The sequence below is a fragment of the Stegodyphus dumicola genome, chromosome 12, assembly GCF_044657685.1.
Source record: "Stegodyphus dumicola isolate Sdum_Otavi_A_Nest chromosome 12, ASM4465768v1".
NCBI lineage: Eukaryota > Metazoa > Arthropoda > Arachnida > Araneae > Eresidae > Stegodyphus > Stegodyphus dumicola.
Window position 1 is genome coordinate 78,364,394 of NC_140779.1, and position 22,736 is coordinate 78,387,129.

At 33.1% G+C, this 22,736-nt stretch overlaps 1 protein-coding gene across 2 annotated transcripts in view; it reads right to left on the minus strand.

The window, feature by feature from the left end:
• LOC118197274 (uncharacterized) overlaps window positions 1-22,736 on the minus strand; it is a 212,984-nt gene that overhangs the window by 16,499 nt on the left and 173,749 nt on the right. For both annotated transcript variants that reach the window (XM_085806615.1, XM_085806614.1), the window contains 9 exons: window positions 16,197-19,511; window positions 14,031-14,408; window positions 13,770-13,897; window positions 11,484-11,742; window positions 11,230-11,370; window positions 9,773-9,848; window positions 9,619-9,665; window positions 5,884-6,122; window positions 1,217-1,342 (listed from right to left, as the gene is read on the minus strand). In XM_085806615.1, the coding sequence (XP_085662741.1) occupies window positions 1,217-1,342; window positions 5,884-6,122; window positions 9,619-9,665; window positions 9,773-9,848; window positions 11,230-11,370; window positions 11,484-11,742; window positions 13,770-13,897; window positions 14,031-14,408; window positions 16,197-19,511 (4,709 nt within the window). The remainder of the gene's footprint in view (window positions 1-1,216; window positions 1,343-5,883; window positions 6,123-9,618; window positions 9,666-9,772; window positions 9,849-11,229; window positions 11,371-11,483; window positions 11,743-13,769; window positions 13,898-14,030; window positions 14,409-16,196; window positions 19,512-22,736) is intronic.

Consider the following 22,736-nt stretch of genomic DNA (forward strand, 5'->3'; position numbering starts at 1 on the left):
GATAATTTACACAAATAATAACAAACTTTATTTAATCTAAAACATGGCTGAATACATAAATGAACAGATGGCCAATATAAATTCATTAGCCTCAAAATTTAACAACAAAAATCTCTCTTCATATATTTTTGAATCTCATCATAATAATTTTAACACGTAACAATATTTGGGACACAGATTGCAGAGAAAATTGCAAGAAACCTGCATGTAATTCTTTGAAATGTCGTAAAAGAATAAAAAAAAAAAAAAAAAAAAAAAAAAAAAAAAAACACTTGATTAGAACTAAATTTAAAATAACTAGATATTAGATTGCACAAAATGTTCACGTGTTTATGCAAATGTAGTTTTCTTATTTAAATAAAGCCGCATGGCAGTATGTGTTTGATTTGCTTGGGAAGTTAGAAACTTAATGCAATACCTGTAAAGCAATATCTGTTCCAAGTTAAAATGCGTTAGTACGCACCATATATAATTTGATGCTCATCAAGTATCAAAATAAAAGTGCCTGATGCAATATTCCTTGGTGCTATTATCGTCGACGATTATATAACAGTCTAAGTGGCATCGGAGATTTTATGCTTAAAACATAAATTAAGTTTCTTTGTGAGAAACGTGCAGCACAGATGTTTTTCTTGAGCAGCATAGAATAGTTCAAAGAAAGGCAAAGTAGAATATGTGTGCTTTTCAATTACTCAAGACTGAAAGCAATTTTGTAGCCCAAGTCTTTGAGTATTCACCACCTTTGCTCAAATGTATTTCTGCCAAAGTTTCAAAAATCATCATAATTTACTGTGTTTATTGCTGATATGTACAAACTAATAATAAAAATTTACATAAGTTTGGAATATTTTCCAATGAATTTGAAAGATGCTACTCCTGATCTGTGAATGTTTGAAATTTCAACATTCTGATGGCTTGTAGTTCAGATAAGCTCTATGTATAGCATTTTATATCTATCAAATTCAGAGAATTTAAGGTAAATTTAAGGCAAAACGGGAAACTTTGACACACATAATAAGCAAAGTTTATCTCAGCACACATTCTAAACCTTGCCATTCACTTAATTCACACTGATACAGTGGAAGCAAATAGTCCCACTTCAACGCTCGGCGTTCTGTGTTCTAAATGAAAATATGAAAATGTCCTATTTGTGAATATGGTTTCACCATCGGTCCACATCCGGTGGCATCCTGTAATTAGGATAGGGTGCGTTTACCTGCTTTGGGTGGCTGTGCTTTGCTCTCGGTATGAGAACAGTTGGGACTTGAAAATCTGCAGAGATACGGTCATCCATGCTGTCGCTTCGACGGCTTCGCTTCATTGTAGAGTTTGCCACGTCATCCTGTAAAAATTGTGAGATATAATGAATTAATTATGTCTTTGAACAGCTTGTGATATACAGATTTTTGATGTACCCATGTAAGTAAAAGTGCCGCATATCAAAGAAAGATGAAATCAATTTAGAAATGAAAATTTGCAACGATAATAAAATGTTTTTATCATAGGTGGCTAATAAATTAATCAGCTGTTACAGCTATAATTAGATAAAATAGAAATAACAGTTTACAAATTGTTGTATAATTAATCTCTACTGGTTACTGAAGATGAAATATAATGTTAAAATTGTGCTGTTCTAAATGTATCGCAAAATTTTCATTTTCTAGGCGTACCCAAAATCATGTAGAATCCAGAAATTGACATACAAAATCCTACAAGTTAATGCTTAAAGAAGGTGGAATTTCGAATTTAATTTAAAGTTACGGCAATTTAAGTCTTATTTTATGCAAAGTAAAAGAAGTTCACGCTTTTATTAGAGTACCAATATGTATCATACACAAAAACTAACAGACGGTCTACAGAACAACACTCAACATATTGAAAACTGAAGTAAGTATACATATAGTAATCATTCAAATAATCCGCAATTCGTTTCGTGCGACATTTTCTTTTACGTGCAGTGAGCTAGTTTAAGACAGTAAAAAGATTGCGAAGAAAATCTCGTACATATAAAACAAGGGTACCTAAATCATCTAGGTTGGTTTTTTTAATTACGGCAAAGCAAGCTAAGACTATCTACTTAAAGTGGGGGATACTTTATTAAAGGATTTTCAAAGGGAAACTAGTTCGTATCCACGTATACATACGGAAAATCACAAAAACATATGCAGCCAGTTTGCATGGATTTGAACCTCCGTAAAATTATCCTTATTCAACGATTTTACCGCTGAGTGACCTCTAAATCACCAAAGACGTTTAAAGTTTCAAATTTGACCAAAACGCAATCTTAGATTTTAAATATCTATGCCAAAGTAAGCTTGTTCTTTTAAGCTTTTGTGCTCTCAAGCAAATTAAACTTGGAGGGGGATGGAAGTCTTCATAATTTTATATTTTACAGCGGCATTTTTATTTTCCAGTTTCTTTTCACCTATTACGTACATAACTCACTAAATTCTCATAATATTGGAAAAAAATGCATGTAATTAATAGCGGTAAAAGTCTTAAGATTAAGAATAGACGTTATCCCACACGATGCCACCTATCTGAAAACTGACTGTAAGAAGACTTTACCATCAGGCAAAAACCTATACTTCAAGATATAGCCTTTATCTATGATATAGCAGAAAGGACAGCAGAACTAGAAATATTTACCGATGGCTCAAAGACTGAGTCAGTTTTCAGTGACAGTCAGTTATTTCTCCATGAAGATGGGAATAACTATATTTTTCAGTGATCAACAAGACTGTGAAACCTTTTATTCTGTTTTTCAGCCAGAATTATATGTAATTCTTCTCAAAGCAGTAAAGTAGGTTCTCGCTAAAATCTTTAGAGCAGTTATTTGCACAGACAGCATGTCTAGGATTGAATCGATTAGATATAGCGCCTCTAAACGTGAACTAGTATATGCTAGTAAGGAACTTCTCCCCATCAGTGATGGTCTCATCACCATGCAATGGATCAAAGCCCATGTAGGGTACGAGGGAAATGAAAAGGCAAACATTCTAGCAACGGTAACAAGAATATACATGTTACCGGTTAAGGGAAATATTACCACTCAGGAGAAAACACTGGAAAGAAAACTCAAAATGAATGTGGACAGCAATTGGCTAAAGCAACGGAATAAAGAGACAACGGGGTGCATCACCAATGACTTTTCCACTAGTTTCGTCAGCTGTAAACGCAGAATCACACAGCCCTAAAATCTCACTGCTCTACACCGATCTATTCATATAGGTTCGGCCTTTGGGACTCAGACGAGTGCTTCTGTGGCAAAACAGGCGATTTCAGACTCTATTTACATGAATGCGTTCTCATACAGGACATGCATCTCTCAGTAGCCTCTGAAAATAATCTTCAGACCTGGAGAGCTCGACTAGTGGAAAATGGAAAAGGTCTAACGAAAACTTTCAAGGTAATTACATGTATTAAAATTAATGTTGATAATGTTTACGGCTTTCGCACAGCACATTACTCCTAATACAGAGTACTGAGAAGTACATTGCTCAATGTCACATCACGTTTAACCTGTAAAACACATATTATCTTCACGATGCGGAAACCGTTCACGTTGTGGAAACCGTTAACTTGTAAATAGTATGTAATTATTTCTTACTTGCATATATTTTGTAATACGTTCCTATGTTATCCAGTACAATATGTGATTATATGAAATTGATATAAATAATCCTTTAATTTATTCAGTGCAACCTTGAAGCTTGTGATATATTATTCACTTGCAGGCAACGCAGAATTAAATGTATTTCCTTCATTGGCCTCGTAAGCCCATGTTGTGCCATATAGTATATAGCCCTTCCTAGGCTGGCCGTGACAGCAGATTTTCTCTTCCAGAGGGCACGCAATAAGAGCTTGAGCATAATAGCAGGTCTGTTGTCCTCATGGGGATGCAAAGAGAGCCTTACACTGATAATGCATTCAGAGTTTGATAACCTACTTTTTTGCAATATTAATTATAAATAAGTTAAATATCACAGTACTTTATGAAATTTATTTTGCTATTTTAGAAACTTCGGAATCTTTTTATTTAATCTAACCTTGCAAGAGAAATCATTTTCAAGCTACGCTTTTGATGGTGCTTTAGTGCACGTTGGAATGGCAGGAGAAAAAGGGATTTGGGAATGAACACATCAGTACTTTATGTCTGTAAGTTACATTTATTTTAGAGCTTGTGTAATTCATTTTTTAAAATGTAAAATCATTACATCCATTAAAGATGAGGACTTTCTTCCATAGATATAATTTCTTGATCTTCAATATTAAACATATCTTTACAAAATAAAAACTAATAAAATCCGGTTTTCTAATGACACAGAAATGTTTTCCAGCATTTCCTATTCTAAATTATAATTTCTAAGCATTATAACTCTTCTGTTATATCTTGTGAGCTATATGTCTAGATGAACAGGTAAACAAAGAAGAAAATACTATTTTTCTTTGTACCGGTTATTCTCAGAGCCAGCTACCAGCATATCAAGATAAGTAATAGCCTAGAGTGCTAACTACGTTGCTAACACAAGCGGCTATTAAAGAAAATGTCTCGATTTTAAATAGAAATATGAATAAGTTGCATAGGGTACCTAAGGCGCTGAAAATGCTGGAGCTAAGCCTGGCTTTTACAATGCAAGAATAAAATAAATGACATGCATAAGTATAAAAATACACTGGAAACCTCGGAGAAGCTCAGTTTTAAGACACATACATTCAGTGCTATACGAAAATTTATCAACAGGAATATTTACTTTTGGGAAATTTTGGAAGGAAGATTATTGTTTAAGTTGTCAATAAAATATTATATGCAAGTTGTAACTGATCACTGTCAAACAAAATCAAACATATAGGGTCCTAATTGTGAATAAATCAATGTCCTTCAGACCCTACTAGACCAACAAGGGAGTTAGCGCTCTGTATGAAATATTATGACAAAAGGTTCAAGGAGGCCGTAAATAACTTTTTTTGTTAAACCCTCAAGTGAACAGAAAGAACAACTCCACCATTAGCGGGTATTAAACAAAGTTAAAATTTCAAAATAAGTTACCGTAGTCGCGGACTACACAAATCTAATTAGTTACCCTGGCTCAATAGTTTAATGGCTCACTTTAACGTCAGCTAGCAAAATAGCTAAAACCGGAATATTCGTTAGCACAGCTGGGCGATAGAACATAAACTGAAGGCGACGCTGCCAAAACCCTCGACTTAAATACTAAAAAATCTACCACATAATTTGCATCCCGGTGAGACTACGGAAAGGAGAAATTAGAGTAAAGGTTTTTAAATCATAATAATGGGTTAATGAACATAAAATACTCTATAAACATTTTACCAGGTATTTTTCGAAAACATAATTTTGCAAAGGCACCTAAGACATTTCAGTTACGTTTAACTAAATAATAAATTATTTTATCTCGAGTAGCAATATATGTTTGTTAAGCCGACTTTAAGTGTAAAAAGTAAATTTTCATCCATTTCTACATGAATTAATGTTTGTTAAATGTGTATAACACAAAACTAAAAAAAAAATACACAAGCTTGATGACAAAATGTAATGTCATACATTAAAAAAAAACTTCTTCATGCAATGCATTTAAAAAATAAGATATTGTTTTTTATTTTTACATGTACAATTTGTTTTAAAGTAAATTCCTTACAGGAACCGAATATTTACTTTTATTACATCTTTAATGGCATTTCTTCTTGACTTACAAATTCTTTACTTAATATAATTCAAAATCAAAATTAGAAAACCCCAGCTATACTGCAGTGAACAAATTCTACTGATATAGATCAATAAAAAGTCAATTTAGTGCTTGCATTATCACTTTTGCAGGAAATAGCTAAGAAAAATTCCAGTCTTTTAAGTGCTGCACTTACTCCGAAGCCGTCGTAAGCACGGGCTGGCGGCCTGTGTTCCCCGCTGCTCTCACTGCTTGAGTCCATTAGCATTCCTTTCCTGTCCAAGGTCCCAGGCGTTGGTGGAACCATGCCCTTGAAGACATTGTTAGGCTTGGGCTTCTGAGTTCGCCTTTGCCTCAGTTTGCGACAACCGCACAGCAGGCAGAACATGGTGAGTATTAGCAATGCCAAAGCTATCGGCAAAGCTATTGCTAAAACTAAAGGAATATATTTTATTACATCGATGAATAATCATTGTTTTTACATAATATGCAATTAAAAAAAAGAGTGTTGATGTTTTCAAGCATTGAGAAATTTGCTATGCTAAGAGAAATACTCGCAAAAGTAGTCAATTTCTTATTTTTTTCTTTCCTAACACTTAATTGAAAAAACGTTCGAAGATAACACACACATAAGGAAATTCAGCATAAAAATTAGCACAAATAAACGTAAAATTATTACTGACTGCACTTTCGTTGGGTGCTTTTTTTTTATGTTGAACTTGTTATTCAATTATTATAAAACTGAAAAGATCTGACTTCCTTACCCCATATTATAGAAAAACAATTAAATTTTTAGTGTATTTTCACTAACAGCAAAACTGTACAGCTTTGACGACTGGAGAAAAAAAAATTTATAAATGTGAGGTAAGTCTGAAAAATATAAACAAGGAGACAATTAAATTTAAAAATCTTAGTCGTCGAAATATGCTGTAAATGGAGCTTATTTTTATATCATACACCCAGAGTAGTTAAGTGCAGTATCGAAGAGATCCTCTAAATGAACGTTTTATAAAAATGTATATCCGTTTCAATTAACTATACAATATAAAAAAACGCAGATTTTAGACTATAAGCGGAGGTAGAACATGTTTATAAGAACGAACTACACATAACGATTTTTTTTTTTGTACTTCACCTGTCTTTTAATAAATTCAGAAATTCATTGTATCCATTACTGCTTATTGGAAGTAATATCTTTATAGGGAGTGAACCAAAACATTTAGGCCCCAGACTGCATGACCTAACAAGTCACTAGACTTGAGATGGAATAACATAAATTGCGAGATCGTTTATAACTTTGAGAAACAGAAGGACTTAAAATCTCTAAATCCTAAAATTCTTTCGAAAGGATAGTGATAATAGAATAAGAATAGGACATTTAAAATTGCAAATCTGAAGGTTCTTTGAAAGGAGAATTTTATGAAATTTTTTTAATTTATCCTATCGTATGTTTCAAATGAAACTTTTGAATGAAATATTGATGAATGATAAATGATGAAAAATTATTAATGATATTTCCAATGAAAGCAACAAGCCCACAACTTGAACCTCCTTGATTATTCATGAGGCCTTTATTATTCATGAGGTCTTGATTATTCTGTGGCCCTATATAATGCAACGTGAGTTAGCAACAGAAACTTATTTCAAAAGAAGTTTGAGTATTACATTAACACAAAATATTCACAGAATTAAATCAACTTAAGCGAACAATGCTAGCAAATTAGTGACGATTTATTTGTTTAATTAATGGGCGGCGAAGGAAGGCTAATCTAAGATTTAAGGAGAGGACATTCAGATTATTACACAACTAAATACACCAAAATAAATTAATAATAAGATTTAAAATACTCAACAATTTAATGAGTTAATGCATACTGTCTGAATGGTAAGTAGAAAAGGTGTATTTAAATTTATATCTGTTGAGAAAAAACAATATAAATAATAAACAATTTTTATTAAACTATATCAGGCATATTTAAAAATTAAGCATTTATTTTAAAATAAGCATTTCCCCCTCCTTTTTTTTTTTTTTTTTTTCGAAAATCTTAACTAAAGTCTAACTTAACTTAAAAGTCTAAACGACTAGATAAAATATTTTATTATCCTTCAAAGACATATGAATAACAGTAGCTGAAGTACAATGAGTTATATAAATTCAGTAAAGAATACAAAAGAACCTCAATCTATCATTTTAAAAGGAGACAAGAATTTAAAAAAAGCAAATTGAACAGAATAATTGTGACACTATGTAAATTAGTGATTATATTAAAAATAAATAGCATTAATTATTTTTAATATAAGTACACTACGTTAAATAGCTAATTTTAACGAAGAAATCATATACTGTCTTTTGCTTATTAATTGAATTTTGTTTCAAATGAAAATACAATTTTTCGAAACTTAAAATTTCACGGTTCACGTCGCTTCCATTTTGTACTTGAAAACACCTTTCACTTTTTATAAAGCTTTGTAAATGTCGATGAAGCGCGACAAATTCTCATTTTCACAAATAACATTCAACTGCTCATTTTTATTTTCTTCATTTTTTCTTCCATGCTCTTTATAAAATCCAAGAGAAATAAATGAATGAAAATAAACATAAATAAATTAACTGAGATTTGCAAAGAAATAACATCTAGATATGGCGTTAGTGATGAGGTCGAGGAAGTTATGACCAGATGAGAATCGTTAGTACCTTAACATTCTGTCAGATTTGTATTCATAGAAAGGTTAGGAAAGTAACGAAATTATCCAAGAAAGTAACACATAGACAATACATCAGAAATGTTTTTTAATATCTGTGCCGAAAATGTTACGCTACAAGTGAATTTTACAAACAATTAATGCGGGAAGTAATGAATGCGGGAATAAATTGGTTATTTATGCAGAACTTGATTCGAGACCAGAAGAAGATCGTTTAGGACAGTATTTCTCGAAGATTTCTCTAAACGTTTTACAGACTTTTACAGTAAACTTAGGCTTTAATTTTAATAAGTAAATGCACAGATATGTTATAGATAGAAAAATAAACGTTCACTCCTATTTTATATCATATATATAATAGGACAATTTTTTCCATTTTTAATGTTACAAAAAAATGACACATAAAACTAATTAAATGAAAAATAATATTTAAAAAAATTTTAATATTTTTAGTTTTCAATAACTCATCTCTTTGAGTCTTTGATTGAAACACTTTTTAATGTAGAAGATAACAGTAAAATAAAAAATGAAATTTGACTTGGTATAATATTCGGTATATTTTTATCGTAGCGGAAAACCACAATATTAATTTTTTTAAGAAAAAGTATTTTTGACGACACTACTACATTTCGTAGTCAGTAAAAATTTTATATGTCTTACCAATTAAAAAAAAATAAATAAAGTAAAAAAAAAGTGAGAAGTCAACAAAAAAAAAAAAAAAAAAAAAACCTTCAAATTAAAAAAATAAATAAATAAAGTGACTCTGACACACATTTTTAATACTACCAGAAATGCATTCTGCATGCATTTCATTGACAGTGTAAGCCATCTGGTGCGGTGTTACATTACTAAACATGGAGCGATTTAAATCACTTTGCTTCACGTTTTCTCTTGAAATTTCTTTTCTTTGAGAGTTTTCTTAAATTGTGTTAAATGCGTGAAAACACATAATGTTTCTTTGTTCTCTAACGTCAGTTTCATTGTTTTTCGCAGAAGACAGTTTATTATACGTTGATTTAAGAAACGGTGGATCCAGACGTTACAATGGTTTTATTACGGACGTTTATTGCAATGGATTCATTACTTTCGCATAATATTTAAATATTTAAATAAAAAGCTACATGCATTTCCTGTACTTAGCAAAAAAGAATTATGAAATGGATTTTTGAAACAAAATCAATCTTTTAGATTAACATAAAATTAGAGTAATAACTTTTGTGCATCTTACCTAATCCATTAATTTCGCACTGCTTTCCAAGATACATTCGATAGCACCTAAAAAATAACAAGCAAAAGAAATTTTAACATGTGATAATTCCAAACAGCATTAACTTAAAATTTAGTATGGCAACAATAATCATAAATTTTTGTTTTTAACTTGCCTGCAGAATTTATTATCATCTTCTGTCATAATGCAAACTCCGCGGTTATTGCAATAGTCACAATCTTTAATTTCACCTGAAAAAGGAAGAAAAACCTTCAGATTCTAGATATTTCTTAATAGAATATTGAATTTTTTTAAATATACCGTGTTACAAACATAAATGTAACTTCGAAAATAGAATTATTTTTTAAACGAATGTTTTCAGGACAAATACATCATATTTACATATTTTTGACATTCTAAGTAATTATTTAATTTCTCATGTATCAGTTACCCAGCTTATGTGTTATGCTCAGTTCTGCAAACAATACTCATTTAATTAATCTTAAAGAAAATTGAAACATAATTAACTTTCAGTTATCTGAAAGTTTCGTACATACTTAGACACACTCATAAATATGTACATGTATTCTCTAATAATTTCTCAGAATTTAGTCTTAGAAAGTCTGCAGGTTTTTAAAATATTTAATGGTTTTTTACCTTGTTTATTAACACACATTTTTTCATTTTATTAACAATTTTTTTATTATGGAATCCAAATATTCAAAATACATATATAACGTATTACATATTGAGCATTAAAAAAAGAAATATTTACATAATAATCAAACAAAGATGAGTCTTCAATTATATATGCAAAATTTACTAAGCTTATGAAAAGTAATTATGAAATATGAATTTACTTAACTTATGAAAAGTGTTTTCGTTACAGTTCTTTTTAAATTACATTATGTTTAGTAACAAAATATCCTTTTATAAAGTTATGTAAACCTGTATGCATCTTATTGCCAATAAAGACTGATTTACTTAAGGTCCTTATTTATAAATTTAAATTTATTAATTGAATTATTCTGCGAGCAAATTTTGCACGAAACAGAGGACCAGTGAGTCTCAAGTAGAGTCTTGGAAACAAACCAAAAAAAAAAAAAAAAAAAAAAAAAAAAAAAAAGATCTCCCAAAGAATAGTAATCTGATATTTTTGTAAAAGGGAATTTCGCATCCAGACAATAACATCATACTCATCATTTTCCACTTTTGCCGATCACTCTCTTTTGTGCAGGAACAATAAAATTGAATTAAATTTTTACCTGTTTTACCCTTTTTGTTTTATATTTAATGATTTCAACTGATTTTAGGTCATGAAACTGTGCACTGTAATAAAATTTAAATAAGAAAGTATATGTGGTCCAGAAACGAGTTAAACTATTTTACACTAAATCTTATAGAAATAATTGCTTCGGCTTACGAACATTTCGATTTACGAATAGCCTCCAGAAACGAATCAAGTTCGTGAACTGAGGTTTTACTGCATATAGTATTTCCTTACAAAACCACAAAATAAATATTCATACAATTTGTTAAAGCTCGACTGCTTTATGAAAAGCATAAAATTTCTTAATTCTAAAATAATACTTTACTTGATGAATGTTAAATCAATTCTAAGAATAGTCTTACCTGAACAAATTCTACCAGGAAGTAACGGTTCTAGGTCTTGGTATCCTTCTTTGCATTCACAAGTGTATGTTCCTGGCAAATTAATACAAATGGCACTTCGCGAGCAATCATTGTAGTTATCATCAGCACATTCATCAAAGTCTAGAAGAAAGTTTAAATTAAACCAGCATTATTACAAGTCTCCTTGAGCATGTGATAAAGTAAAGGACAATTCAATATATATAAAATTTCCATTCGATTACTATTAAGATTACCTTGAACGTCTTCGACTCTTTGAATTATTGGGCTGACAACGGTAGAATTAGCTAAATCAACTTCAGAAGCAGCAGCTTCGAGTGATTGTTTTAGCTCTTCCTTCAAAAATTCTTCATTCGATGGTTTCTCGCCACTGACTTGGACTGTCAAATTGACTAGCACACCTTCTCTACGTAAGCCGCTTGCATCGGATACGCTGAGTACATTGGCGCTAACAAAGTCATCTCCTACACTTGATGTTTTGTAAGCATCGTCCACCTGTTGTTAAAAAATAAAAATAGTCAAATAAATCTTTAAAGAAGAAATGACTCAAGCATTATATGCAATCTAATTTTCAGTTGAAAACACAGGCATGATCTCAAAACGAAAGTATTAGTCGTGTCGACTGAGGAAAGGAGTTGGAAACAACTATTTGAATCCCAAAAGTCTTTGTACGCACGACCTATTTATCTTGCTTCCGATATTTGAGGCTGAAAAATGCTTAATGAAAACACTTAAAAGTGATTGATTCTTTGCTAAATTGAATGTATAATGCAATAGTTAACTTAAAAGGAAAATTTGTGTGGTAGGTTTAAGAAATAAAGGGGATGAAGTTATAAGGTATTTCTCCCGCCTTCTTAGCGTGCCTTCGTGATGTAGTGGTCTGCATGCTGGGAGCGTATTCCAGAGGTTCGTGGTACTATTTCCTCTAGACAAGTCTCCTTTCAAGATTCAAGATTCAAGTCTCCTGCTTCCTAAAAAGTACCTAATGTCTCTACGGTGGCGCCCGAACTAAAAGGGTGGTGGATGATGATTCTCCACGCCCAGGATTTGTCGATTGAGTCCCCTAAAAACCCCAGTCGCCGTTTAAAAGGGGGAGTATATAAAGTATTTCTTCCGCCATCTTAGCGTGCCTTCGTGCTGTAGGGGTCTGCATGCTGGGCGCGTAAGGCATTACTCATTTTTCAAGACTTCTGCTTCCAAAAAATACCTAATGTCTCTATAGAGTAACTTGCGATATCGAGTAAAAACAACACTTTTGTCTAAATATTATTCCAACAAAAGATTCAGCTTATAGCATTATTCGAAAATTAAAAATGAACGCACTAATAGCAACAGAAATGGACTTCCTTAGTTCTGTTAAAAGGCAAAGAGTGCGAGTATATGTTTACTTCCAACAGAAAATCATAGAACTTCTTGCAATTAAAACAAAATTCTATTTGGATAAGCATTAGCTATGGAAGAAAAAATTTAAAATATCAGTTCGCTCTAATAAAAATTACTAATCCCAGAATTTTAATTTTGGAGGATGTACTGCCTGATATTACTTAGGAAAATCGGATAATTTTAAAAACAACATTTTTCAAATTTAGGTAGAAATGCAGAAAGTTTTGTATATATCTGTATATTTAGTGTTTTTTTTTATATATATATATATATAGGAATGTATACCCTTTTAAAAACCTTAAGTCACATTACGTAAGGTAATGAACAACTCGTAGGATTAATATTACGTAAGGACTCCTTAAAAGACTGGTATACATTAAAAATAATTTTAAGTAATAAATAGTAAATAATACGCTGATTAGTGAATGTTTCATTACAACAACTTTAAATTCCCAGCTGATGACAGTATATTAAATCAGCTTTTATTATAAAGACTTGTGAAACAATTATTTTATTCTGGAAGGCAAGAGTCGTTATAACGAGCATTAAAATAAAATACGTAAGAATCTTTTGCTTTGAAAAAGTTGTCTTTGCGATGGATATTCTAACAAAACCATTACATGTGCAAAATCATGAATTATGTAAGTGTCCAGACTGTGTCAAAATGATGATTGGTTAATTATATTGTATACACGTCTAGCAATGGATAAGATTAAAGTAATGCAAAGAGGTATATAAGTTAATAGACAACTAAACACTCTAAACGTACCTTAAAGAATCTTAGAAATAAGGTAGAATAGTTAAACAGTAATGGGCAGACTTCAGTTAGTTATTCAGTTTCAATTATCAAACAACTGTTATTTATTATGCAAATATTTACTATTCCTGTTATGGAATCAAGTATTTTCAAAGCTATAATCACCTATAATTAATTATACGGAAAAATAATTCAATAAATATTTGATATTTTCAGAACTCTTTTGATCTTATAATATACTTTTCACTCAAGAAAAAAAGGACATTTTTCTCTTTCGCCATCTCAGCAGTTAGTATCATCCTATAACTATATCCTGCGCTCGGAGCTTTTAAGCCGTCTTTGGATTCATGAAATTTCACATAGAATCAGAATAGATACTTACCGCTTTTCTAGCAGTTGTTGTTAGGTTCTTGTATTCTGGAGAGAGATAATTGTTAAGCTCTGAATTGTATGTTACATCATTACCACCCATCTTCAACACTCGAACTAACACCACATACGATTTCACATCTGAAAAGAAAAATTACAATATATCCCAGTTGCACAGCAGCAATAGTTATATCTGTTTCGAATAGCAAATTTAAAGCTAATAGTACGACATAGCTTAATATTCGCATTCGAATTCCAGCATCTTAATGCTTACCTCTACATTCTTCAGAACCTTCCTTCTTGAAGAACCCTGGTCTGCACTGGCAAGACCATGTTTTGTCTGGATTTTGTTTACAAACTTCTTTGTTCTTTAAATTACATTCTCTTGGGCAACCATCCGTGATGGGTACGAGGGTTTTGCCAGGTTTTCTGAATGTAGGTTTTCGTGTGGTGGTAGGACGACTTGGGGGTTTCTTCGTTGTTGTCGTTGGAGGTTTCGTTGGGAATAGTTTTAAAGGAGGTCCCGTTCGAATTGGTTTTGGAGTAGTAGGCTCAGTAGGTCTGTTGCCTGACTTGAAAAGTTGTATAGGCTTTCTTGGAGTTGTTGGACGTTCGGTGCCTTTCGGTTTTTGGTTAGGTGGCAAAATTATACCTTTTACAAAGAGAAAAGAAAATAATTAATATAAGGGAAGCACTGCAAAAAATCGAATAACACTTGGCTTTTCTATGCAAATACAAAATTTTCTATGCTTAAATACAATATGTTTAAGCTTGATACAATATAATATAGTTATTATATTGTATCCAACTTAAACCGATTGCATCACAAAATGAGCAATAAATTTAAATACAAAATTTTCTAATGCCATTTATTATATTTTTTGAAGCTTTTGATTAGTTCTAATTGTAAGTACAATTTTTTAATTAATTCTTATTGTTAGTTTGATTGTGTTCTTCTAATTGTAAAATATAACTTAACAATTAAAGAATTATAATAACTTTCCCAATTCAATTAAAGAATTCAATTTCAATTTTAATTTCTAGTAATTAAAGAATTATAATAATTCCCATGGAAACTCATGGAAATTATGCATAAAAATAAATTTATGGAATACTGAAAATAAATGCATTAAACACATTTGACGTTTTTCATCGAGTTTTGTTTTTTTCAAGTTGATGCTTTTTTCAGGTAGGTTTTGTAATCTGTGTAGGCCCGATTACATTTGTTTCTTGAACAAGTCAAATCTGTGTAATATCTTCGCAAAATGCGCACAGCATTCCTTTATTACAAATACTGATCAAAAATTAATTTTGTTTAATTTTAAACGTAAAATGTTCGCTAACAAGTTGTTATTTGTTTAAAGCAATGCATCTGTATTGCTTTAAACAAACAGCATTCATTTTATACAAATATTATGCGAGCATAATGGTTCAACTAAAAATACTACTAATGAAAATTTTGACATGCTCTAAAATTTAGAATAAATCAAAATTATATTACTAATATTGATAGTTACGTATGTACTTTACACCGAGATAAGTTCCACTTCAATGACACGGACTTGATTTTAATTGTGATCGAACAATTAAAATATTTTACAATTACTAGAATAATGAAAATGTCCATAAAAATTTAAAAATCAAACTATCAAACTTTCTTACTATGTCCCATAAACACACGCAAGAGAAAAATTAACAATTTATTTTAAAAACATTGTAAATAATAACAGAATTATTATTTAATTACTATTATATGTATTAAAATTTTAACTGAAATTATTTAAACAAAAGAACTTCAATTATTATTTGTAAATAAATATTTTCTTGAACTTAACAGAAAAAAAGTTTTTGATCACAACACACCAGTTTCCCTCAAATTAAATGTAAAACTTTCTTCCGCATTTGCGGGCACTTAGCCTACTTAGGCTTGGCTGCTACTAAGGCCGGAAATGCTGGCCACTGTGGAAGCACATAACAGGTGGGCCACCGATATTACCTCCTATGAAGGGACCAGACAATTACAACCATGTCCTCTCCGAGATTCGAACTCGGACCCTTCGGTATCGCAGTAGGCTCCCTTAACCACTATACCATCTGAGAGACAAAAACGTAAACCTTTGATTACAATCATTTTGAATTTGAATCTCCGGCGATTATTTTAAAATTCTGCTCATAATTCAAGTATTATATCTATACACATCGTAGTTATCTCTCTTTCATATCAACGCTTGCTCTATAAACACATTAAAAATTATGCAAACACGTGATATCTAGAAAGTGCGTCGAGTTATTAAAGTATGCAGTTAGTATAAGCTACTCTTTCTACTTCTCAACAAATGTGCCTTCAAATTATTATATTGTATCATTAACTTAAATAACTTGTATAAAACAAAACAAGTTAACTTAAATAGCTTGTATATAAAAGATAAATTATAATTACCTCCCAATTTTGGAGAAACTGTAGATGTACTTGTTGTTGGCTTGGTAGGCTGTAAAGCATTAGTAGGAATTACCAATGTTCTTACTACTGTCGTAGCAATAGAATTGAAAATCAATGTTGTCGTAGTGACAGTAGTTGTAGACTCTGAAGGCTGCATGGTAGGTATCACTTGCAGAGCTTCTGTTGGTTCAGGTTGTGTACCCAAAATTGTTCTAGAGCCAATAATAGTGGAGACAAATGTTCTTGGAGGAATTGTGGTTGTAAATACTGACGTGACAGTTACCGGCACATCATTAGTCTGGTATACGCTGCTCGTCGTCAATGTAAGAGTTAACGTAACACTTTCTACGCTCGTTACGTACCGTGTACCAGGACTTGATGGATGTTGTTGATTATCTCCTGCTATAGGGAAAAATATAGTTGTTTCTCCAGAAGATCTTGTTGTAAATGAAGAACCTGTTGTACTACTAGACGTTTCAGTGCTTGTTTTGGTTGGATATGTTCCAAATATTGTTGTAGCTCCAGATATATTTACTTGCCCGGAACCAGGAGAAAAGAAATCTTCAGGAGAATCGAAAAATATTGTTTCTATGCCAACAATTGACGATGTACTAACTGACCCTTGAATAAATTGAGTTGTTGCTTTAGGTGGTTGTCTAGCGTCAGGGAATCCAAAGAATATAGTCTCGTGTCCAGTAATGACAGATGTACTTTCAGTACCATGCATAACAGGCGTTTCTTTTTTATTCTGATCATTATCTTTATTTGTAACACTACCATCTAGTACCGCAGTATTGAAAGAACTGTGGAACCTACCGTCCATATCAGAAATTTGTACTGTGGTAGGAGCTTTATTTACGACACTTGTAGGCTGAATAAATATAGTGTTTGATCCAAATATAATGCTAGTAACTGTACTACTGGAGTCGTCCTTCTCTGTGCTTGCTTCGATTTTCCTATCATTTTGAGCATCAAGAGTATTCTTTTCAGTGCCTTTTACAATAGGCGTAAATCCAGATAAAATAGTACTGGGTTCTAACATAATTCCGCTTGGTCGGCTCTGCGAGGCAACAGTAGAGGCCACTGTACTGCGGCCAATTGCCCCTATTGGAATATATATAGGTTCTTCAGAGTTGCTGACCGTAATTCCTCCACTTGGTGGTGCTATGGATTGTTCAGTTAAAGACTGAGTCGTTTTTGATGCATTATTTCTTGGCCTATTACCATTAGCTGCAAACAAGTTTACGATATCTTTGATCGTTTCACCCAAGTTTCCTACCAAATTTGTATTTGTAAGGACATCCGATAGATCAATAACAGCACCTGGTTTGATACCGACGGTTTGAGAAGATCCTGATTGGTAAGATGTAGTCGGATTGAGAATCATATGATGCGTTGCTACATTGACGTCTGTCAACCTCGTAGTGGCAAAGTCAGAAGCAGAATCACGAGCAGAAGAAGGCGTAGAAGATTCCAGAGGAAAGAATGTGGTTTCATAATAAGAAGGGGAAGATGTGTCACTTGTAATTACATAAGAAGAAAGTATGTCTTCTAGTGCAGGTGTTATGTATTCCGACGAAATTTCTGTTATCGAAGAATGAGGTTCAAGCATAGATGATGGAACAATAAAATCTGTAAAGAGTATATGTGTCGCTCCATTTGAGTCTGTTGTTGGGATTCCTGTGAGTATAGATGGTGCCTCTGCACCACTTTCAATCTTCGTACTAACACCGATAATTTTGATGTCGTCATCCTCTGAATTTTCTGATATGCTACTGCTGCTAGAACTCAGCATTCCTGGACCCGTTTCAACAGTTGGAGAAGACAATATAAGAGTAGTCGGTTCAATCCTAATTTCAAATGAATCAGAGACGTTTGGACGATTCAAAATAGGTGACGATGTTGTTTGTCTTGATATATCTGTCGGTGTAGAGTCAATAGTCACGTACTGAGTTACAATGGTTTCACTGTCACTAATTATAGTTTCTGTACCTCTAAAGAGTGTAGTGGAGAATGTATATGTGGTATAGAATGTTAATATTTCTTTTGATGGTGTTATAGAAGGCATCATTTCATTTGTTAACTTTGCATCTTGTTTTTGTGATTTAGAATCTGTTTGCAGAGTGAAAGCTCCCATATTCTGCATTGTTGCTCCTGGCAAAGGTGCTGGTACGAAAAGGGTTATATAAGAGGTTGCAACTTCTTCCCTACTGGATAATATGGTGCTTGAATCTGTAAATAGTGTCGTGAAATATGTAAGAGTAGTATATTGAGTCCGAATAGAAGGCACAAGATCTTGGAATGTAGGTTCAACGCTTGGAGAAGAACTTGGCTCTTCTGACGTCGGTTTTGCACTAGCAGGACTGAAAAATGTCGTTGTAGTAGGTTCTTGCAATTGCTTAACAAGCTCAGTTATTACACTTGGAGCAACTTCTGTAATTGAAGAGAGTATTGTTCCAGAATTACTGAAGAGTGTAATATAATGTGTATTCGTTGCTTGTATCGTTCTTGTAGTGTATGTGTCTTTTGTAGACGATGCCTGTGGTACACGGGGGTGCAAGCGTTTATCTAATGTCATTGTAACTATATCCGTTTGAATTTCTTCTATTGGAGAAAGAATAGTTTCCGTTCCGGTGAAAAGCGTAACAAAATTTGTAACCGTTCTGTAAATTGAAGCAGTTGTTGTTAATAATTCTGGCTGTTCTGTAGCTCTGATTTCAGCTGATAAGGTAGCGGATGGAGTTGGCATTATTGTTTTCGTAATCGTATACGTTTCAGTAGAAGTGATGATAGATGACTCTGTTTCCATTATCGGTGTAACAATCGTTTCTGTTCCATTGAAGAGAGTTGCATAGAAAGTAGTCGTAGTATAGAACGTAGTGCTTACCAGATTTTCACTCGTCTCGATCAAAGTTATAGGTTCATTTGCAAGTTTAGTAGTGCTTATTTTATGTGTTACAGGAACAGAATAAACATTTGTGATTACTTGTTCTGATGTAGAAGTAGAAGGTGTTCCACTAGAGAAGAACGTTGTAAAGAATGTAAAGGTAGTAAAGAATGTCCGAGGTTCATAAACAGTTGTGACATCTTTGTCCATCATCAGTAAAGCATCTGTCACCACTGTTGGCCGTAATGTGAGAGTAGGTTGTGAAACGACATGAGCAGTTTCGACATCACCATCTGTTGCAACAATCAGTGATACGCCATTTGAAATCTTCGTTACTAAATTCATTCTTTGACCAACATTAAGCTGATTATTCACTACTTGTGGTTTTAAAGTCTGTGGTGGTTGGTGGTCATCATACACTGGAGATACTGAAAATTTATTAAAAAAAAGTATTATTAATAGAAAAATTACAGAACAGTGGATTATAATCAAACAGCTGTTGGAAATTTGAAATTAATCATAGTGAGTACATAAAAGAAATATTATATATTGAATATTTATTACATCTAAATTTGAAATTAACGCATTAAAAAATAGAGATAATGAATGTTACATTCATATTAGTACTAAAAGTGTGAAAAAGTTCGAAAAGTTTGAAAACGGCTTCTAAACATTTTGCTGTAAATATTATTAAAAGTTTTGATTCAAACAATTACTAAAAAACGTTTTTTACCTTTTTATTATTAATGCTTTGTGCGTTAAATTTATTAACAAAATATATTCTAAAAACATTCTTTTATTTTTTATTATTAATGTTTTTACTTTAAATTTATTAAATAAATAACACGTTCTTCGCACCTACATCAGCTAAAATTCAATTCAGTAGCAAAAATCACAAAATATTTAAAAACAGCACATCTTTAGAATTTCCGATACACAATATCGCGCGCTGGATATATGAATGATTTATTCTATACAGTGTTGCCCCTGCTCGCTTTCAAATCGTTGAGTCTGTTAATGAAAAATTCATTAAAGTTTTGCAAAATCTGGAATAGAGGCTAATAATAAAAGATAAGGGAAAAACGTTTTTAAAGCCATCTTGCTAAGAAAACTGAATACTGATAAGATCAACTGAGAAAAGTCTGAAAAAAAGTATAAAAATCAGTGCCAACACTTAACACTAATTCATCGAAAATTCTAAACATATATGCTGCTATGCTGATTTTAAAATTTTCTAATTTTGCTGTTGAACTGGTTAGAGCGTAAGTGCAAAGAAAATTATGCTTAAAAATAAAGTTTAAAAGACAAAAAATGGGTTCGCAGGAGTGAGTGCAGCAGTGAACTGGTAGACTGCGAGCTCAGCGACAGGTTAATAAACCTTAAAAGACCCTTTTAGGCGACCGTAAAAGTCTGAAACCTTTCAGACTCTTTTTTTTTTTTAATGATGAAAACCTATAAAACTCCCATTCTTTTTACTAAAGGTTAATAGTGGGCTATTCAATTATACGTACTATGAAAAGAGTTGAAATTAAGAAATGATGAAAGTGGTTAGTAGTGGGCTATTCAATTATACGTATTGTAAAATGAGTTGATATTAAGAAATGTTGACACAAAGTAAAGGCAGAAAATATTAGTGATTCTACAGTGCTTTGATGAAGTATTTAAATAGTAAAGCTATTTATTATTATATAGTTTAATATATAAAAGAAATATTATTTTCATTTAGATTACTTTTCTCTACCTCGTAACACGGGAACAATTTTCACTCAATTATATATTAACCACAAAAATTGTTATTTTCAAATATTTTTCCTTAGTATATCAGTGTTACTTGCTTTGTTAGTAAGCATTTATGAAAGCTTTACAGGTTATTAAAAGGACCTATCCAAGTGGCCCTATCCAGGAAATACGAGTATGAGAATTCCTTTCAAACTGTCTTGAAATACACTGGTGTACAAAAATTAAGGACGAAGTCGAAAAATTAGCATATCAGCTGAACGAAGAGGCAGAGCGGACAGAAAGACCAATCAGGAGATTAAGTAAGGTGATGTACGGTAGCACATGCGCAGATATGCAGGTAGGCGTAATGGGGGAGTGTCTGAGTAGTATAAAGCATGTTGTCGGTGTAAGATCAGTATTTCTGGCAAAGAGATTGCACGCCGTATAGCAGTTAAAATCACACCGAGTTGCTGCCTCAGCGAGAAATGGCGAATAATCAATCTGTTAGACGACATCTGGATGCTTTTGTCCGAGGTCGAATCATTGGGAAGTTGGAGGAAGGCCGCAGTGTGACAAGTGTGGCTGCAGAGTTCGGAATTGCTCACAGCATCGTTTCACGACTTTGGAGACAATTTCAAACTACAGGAACAGCTATTCGGGGGTTTAGTAGTGGTCGTCCAAGAGGAACCACACCCGCAGATGACTGGTATATTGCCTTACAGGCCAGAAGAAACAGGCGGCAGACAGCGGGAGAAATCGCTAGACTAACGACACAGGCGACTGGACGACCGATATCACGTTTTACCGTGGCCAGAAGACTGCACGGTGGTGGTCTGTTTGCACGACGCCCTGTACGGTGCGTACCTATAACGCCTGCCCATCGGAGAAGGCGTTCTCTGTGGTGCCGGGAACACCGGAATTGAAGAGACAATGAATGGGGACGAGTACTCTTTACAGATGAGAGCAGATTCAGTCTGAGTAGCGATTCTCATCGCATACTCATCTGAAGAGAGCGGGGAAGCCGCAATCATTCCTCGAACATCATTGAAAGGGACAGGTATGGAGGTGGCGGTGTTCTCGTTTGGGGAGGCATCATGCTTGGTAGTCGTTCAGACCTTCACATCTTCGATGCAGGTTCAGTCAACGGGACCCGTTATTGTAACGAGATTCTTCTTCCATATGTGCGTCTTTCTAGAGGCGCTATGGGTCCGCAGTTCCTTTTCATGGACGACAATGCACCATGTCATCGCACAGTAGCTGCCGAACAGCTCTTAGAGAGTGAGGATATTGAACGTATGGATTGGCCGGCACGATCTCCGGATGTCAATCCCATCGAGCATGTATGGGATTTTCTAGGAAGACGCTTGGCAGCTCGTACCTTACCACCAGTAATGATTCCGGAGCTTCGATTGGCGCTGCAAGACGAATGGGCAGCAATGCCTCAACAACTCATTGACACCCTCATTCTCAGCATGGGCAGACGCTGTGAAACCTGCCTAGCAGTCAGGGGAGATCATATCCCCTATTAAAGACCGGATGTTTCTTGCTGGTCACCCATCACAGGGATGTTTCGGCCTTCAGTTGCATTGCGTTCCATGCTACTTTTTCAATAAAGCTTCTTTTTATCCCTCTGATTTCTCTTTTAGTAAGTGTTGCTTACATTACTCATGTCCTTACGTATTGGGGATCTTACGGTATTAAATGTGTTGATTTGGAAAGCTTTTGTACAAAGTTATATTGAAAAAACCGTCTCGCCCTTAATTTTTGCACACCAGTGTATTTATAGAATTACTACTTAAAAACGATGTGCTACATTTCCTTTTTTACATTTTTGATTTATCTTCCTTATCTTCTAATGCATATGCCGTTTTCCGAAATAAATTTACTATATAACTGAAACAGAAAAAGCATTTAATACTTCTTGCTACACAGGC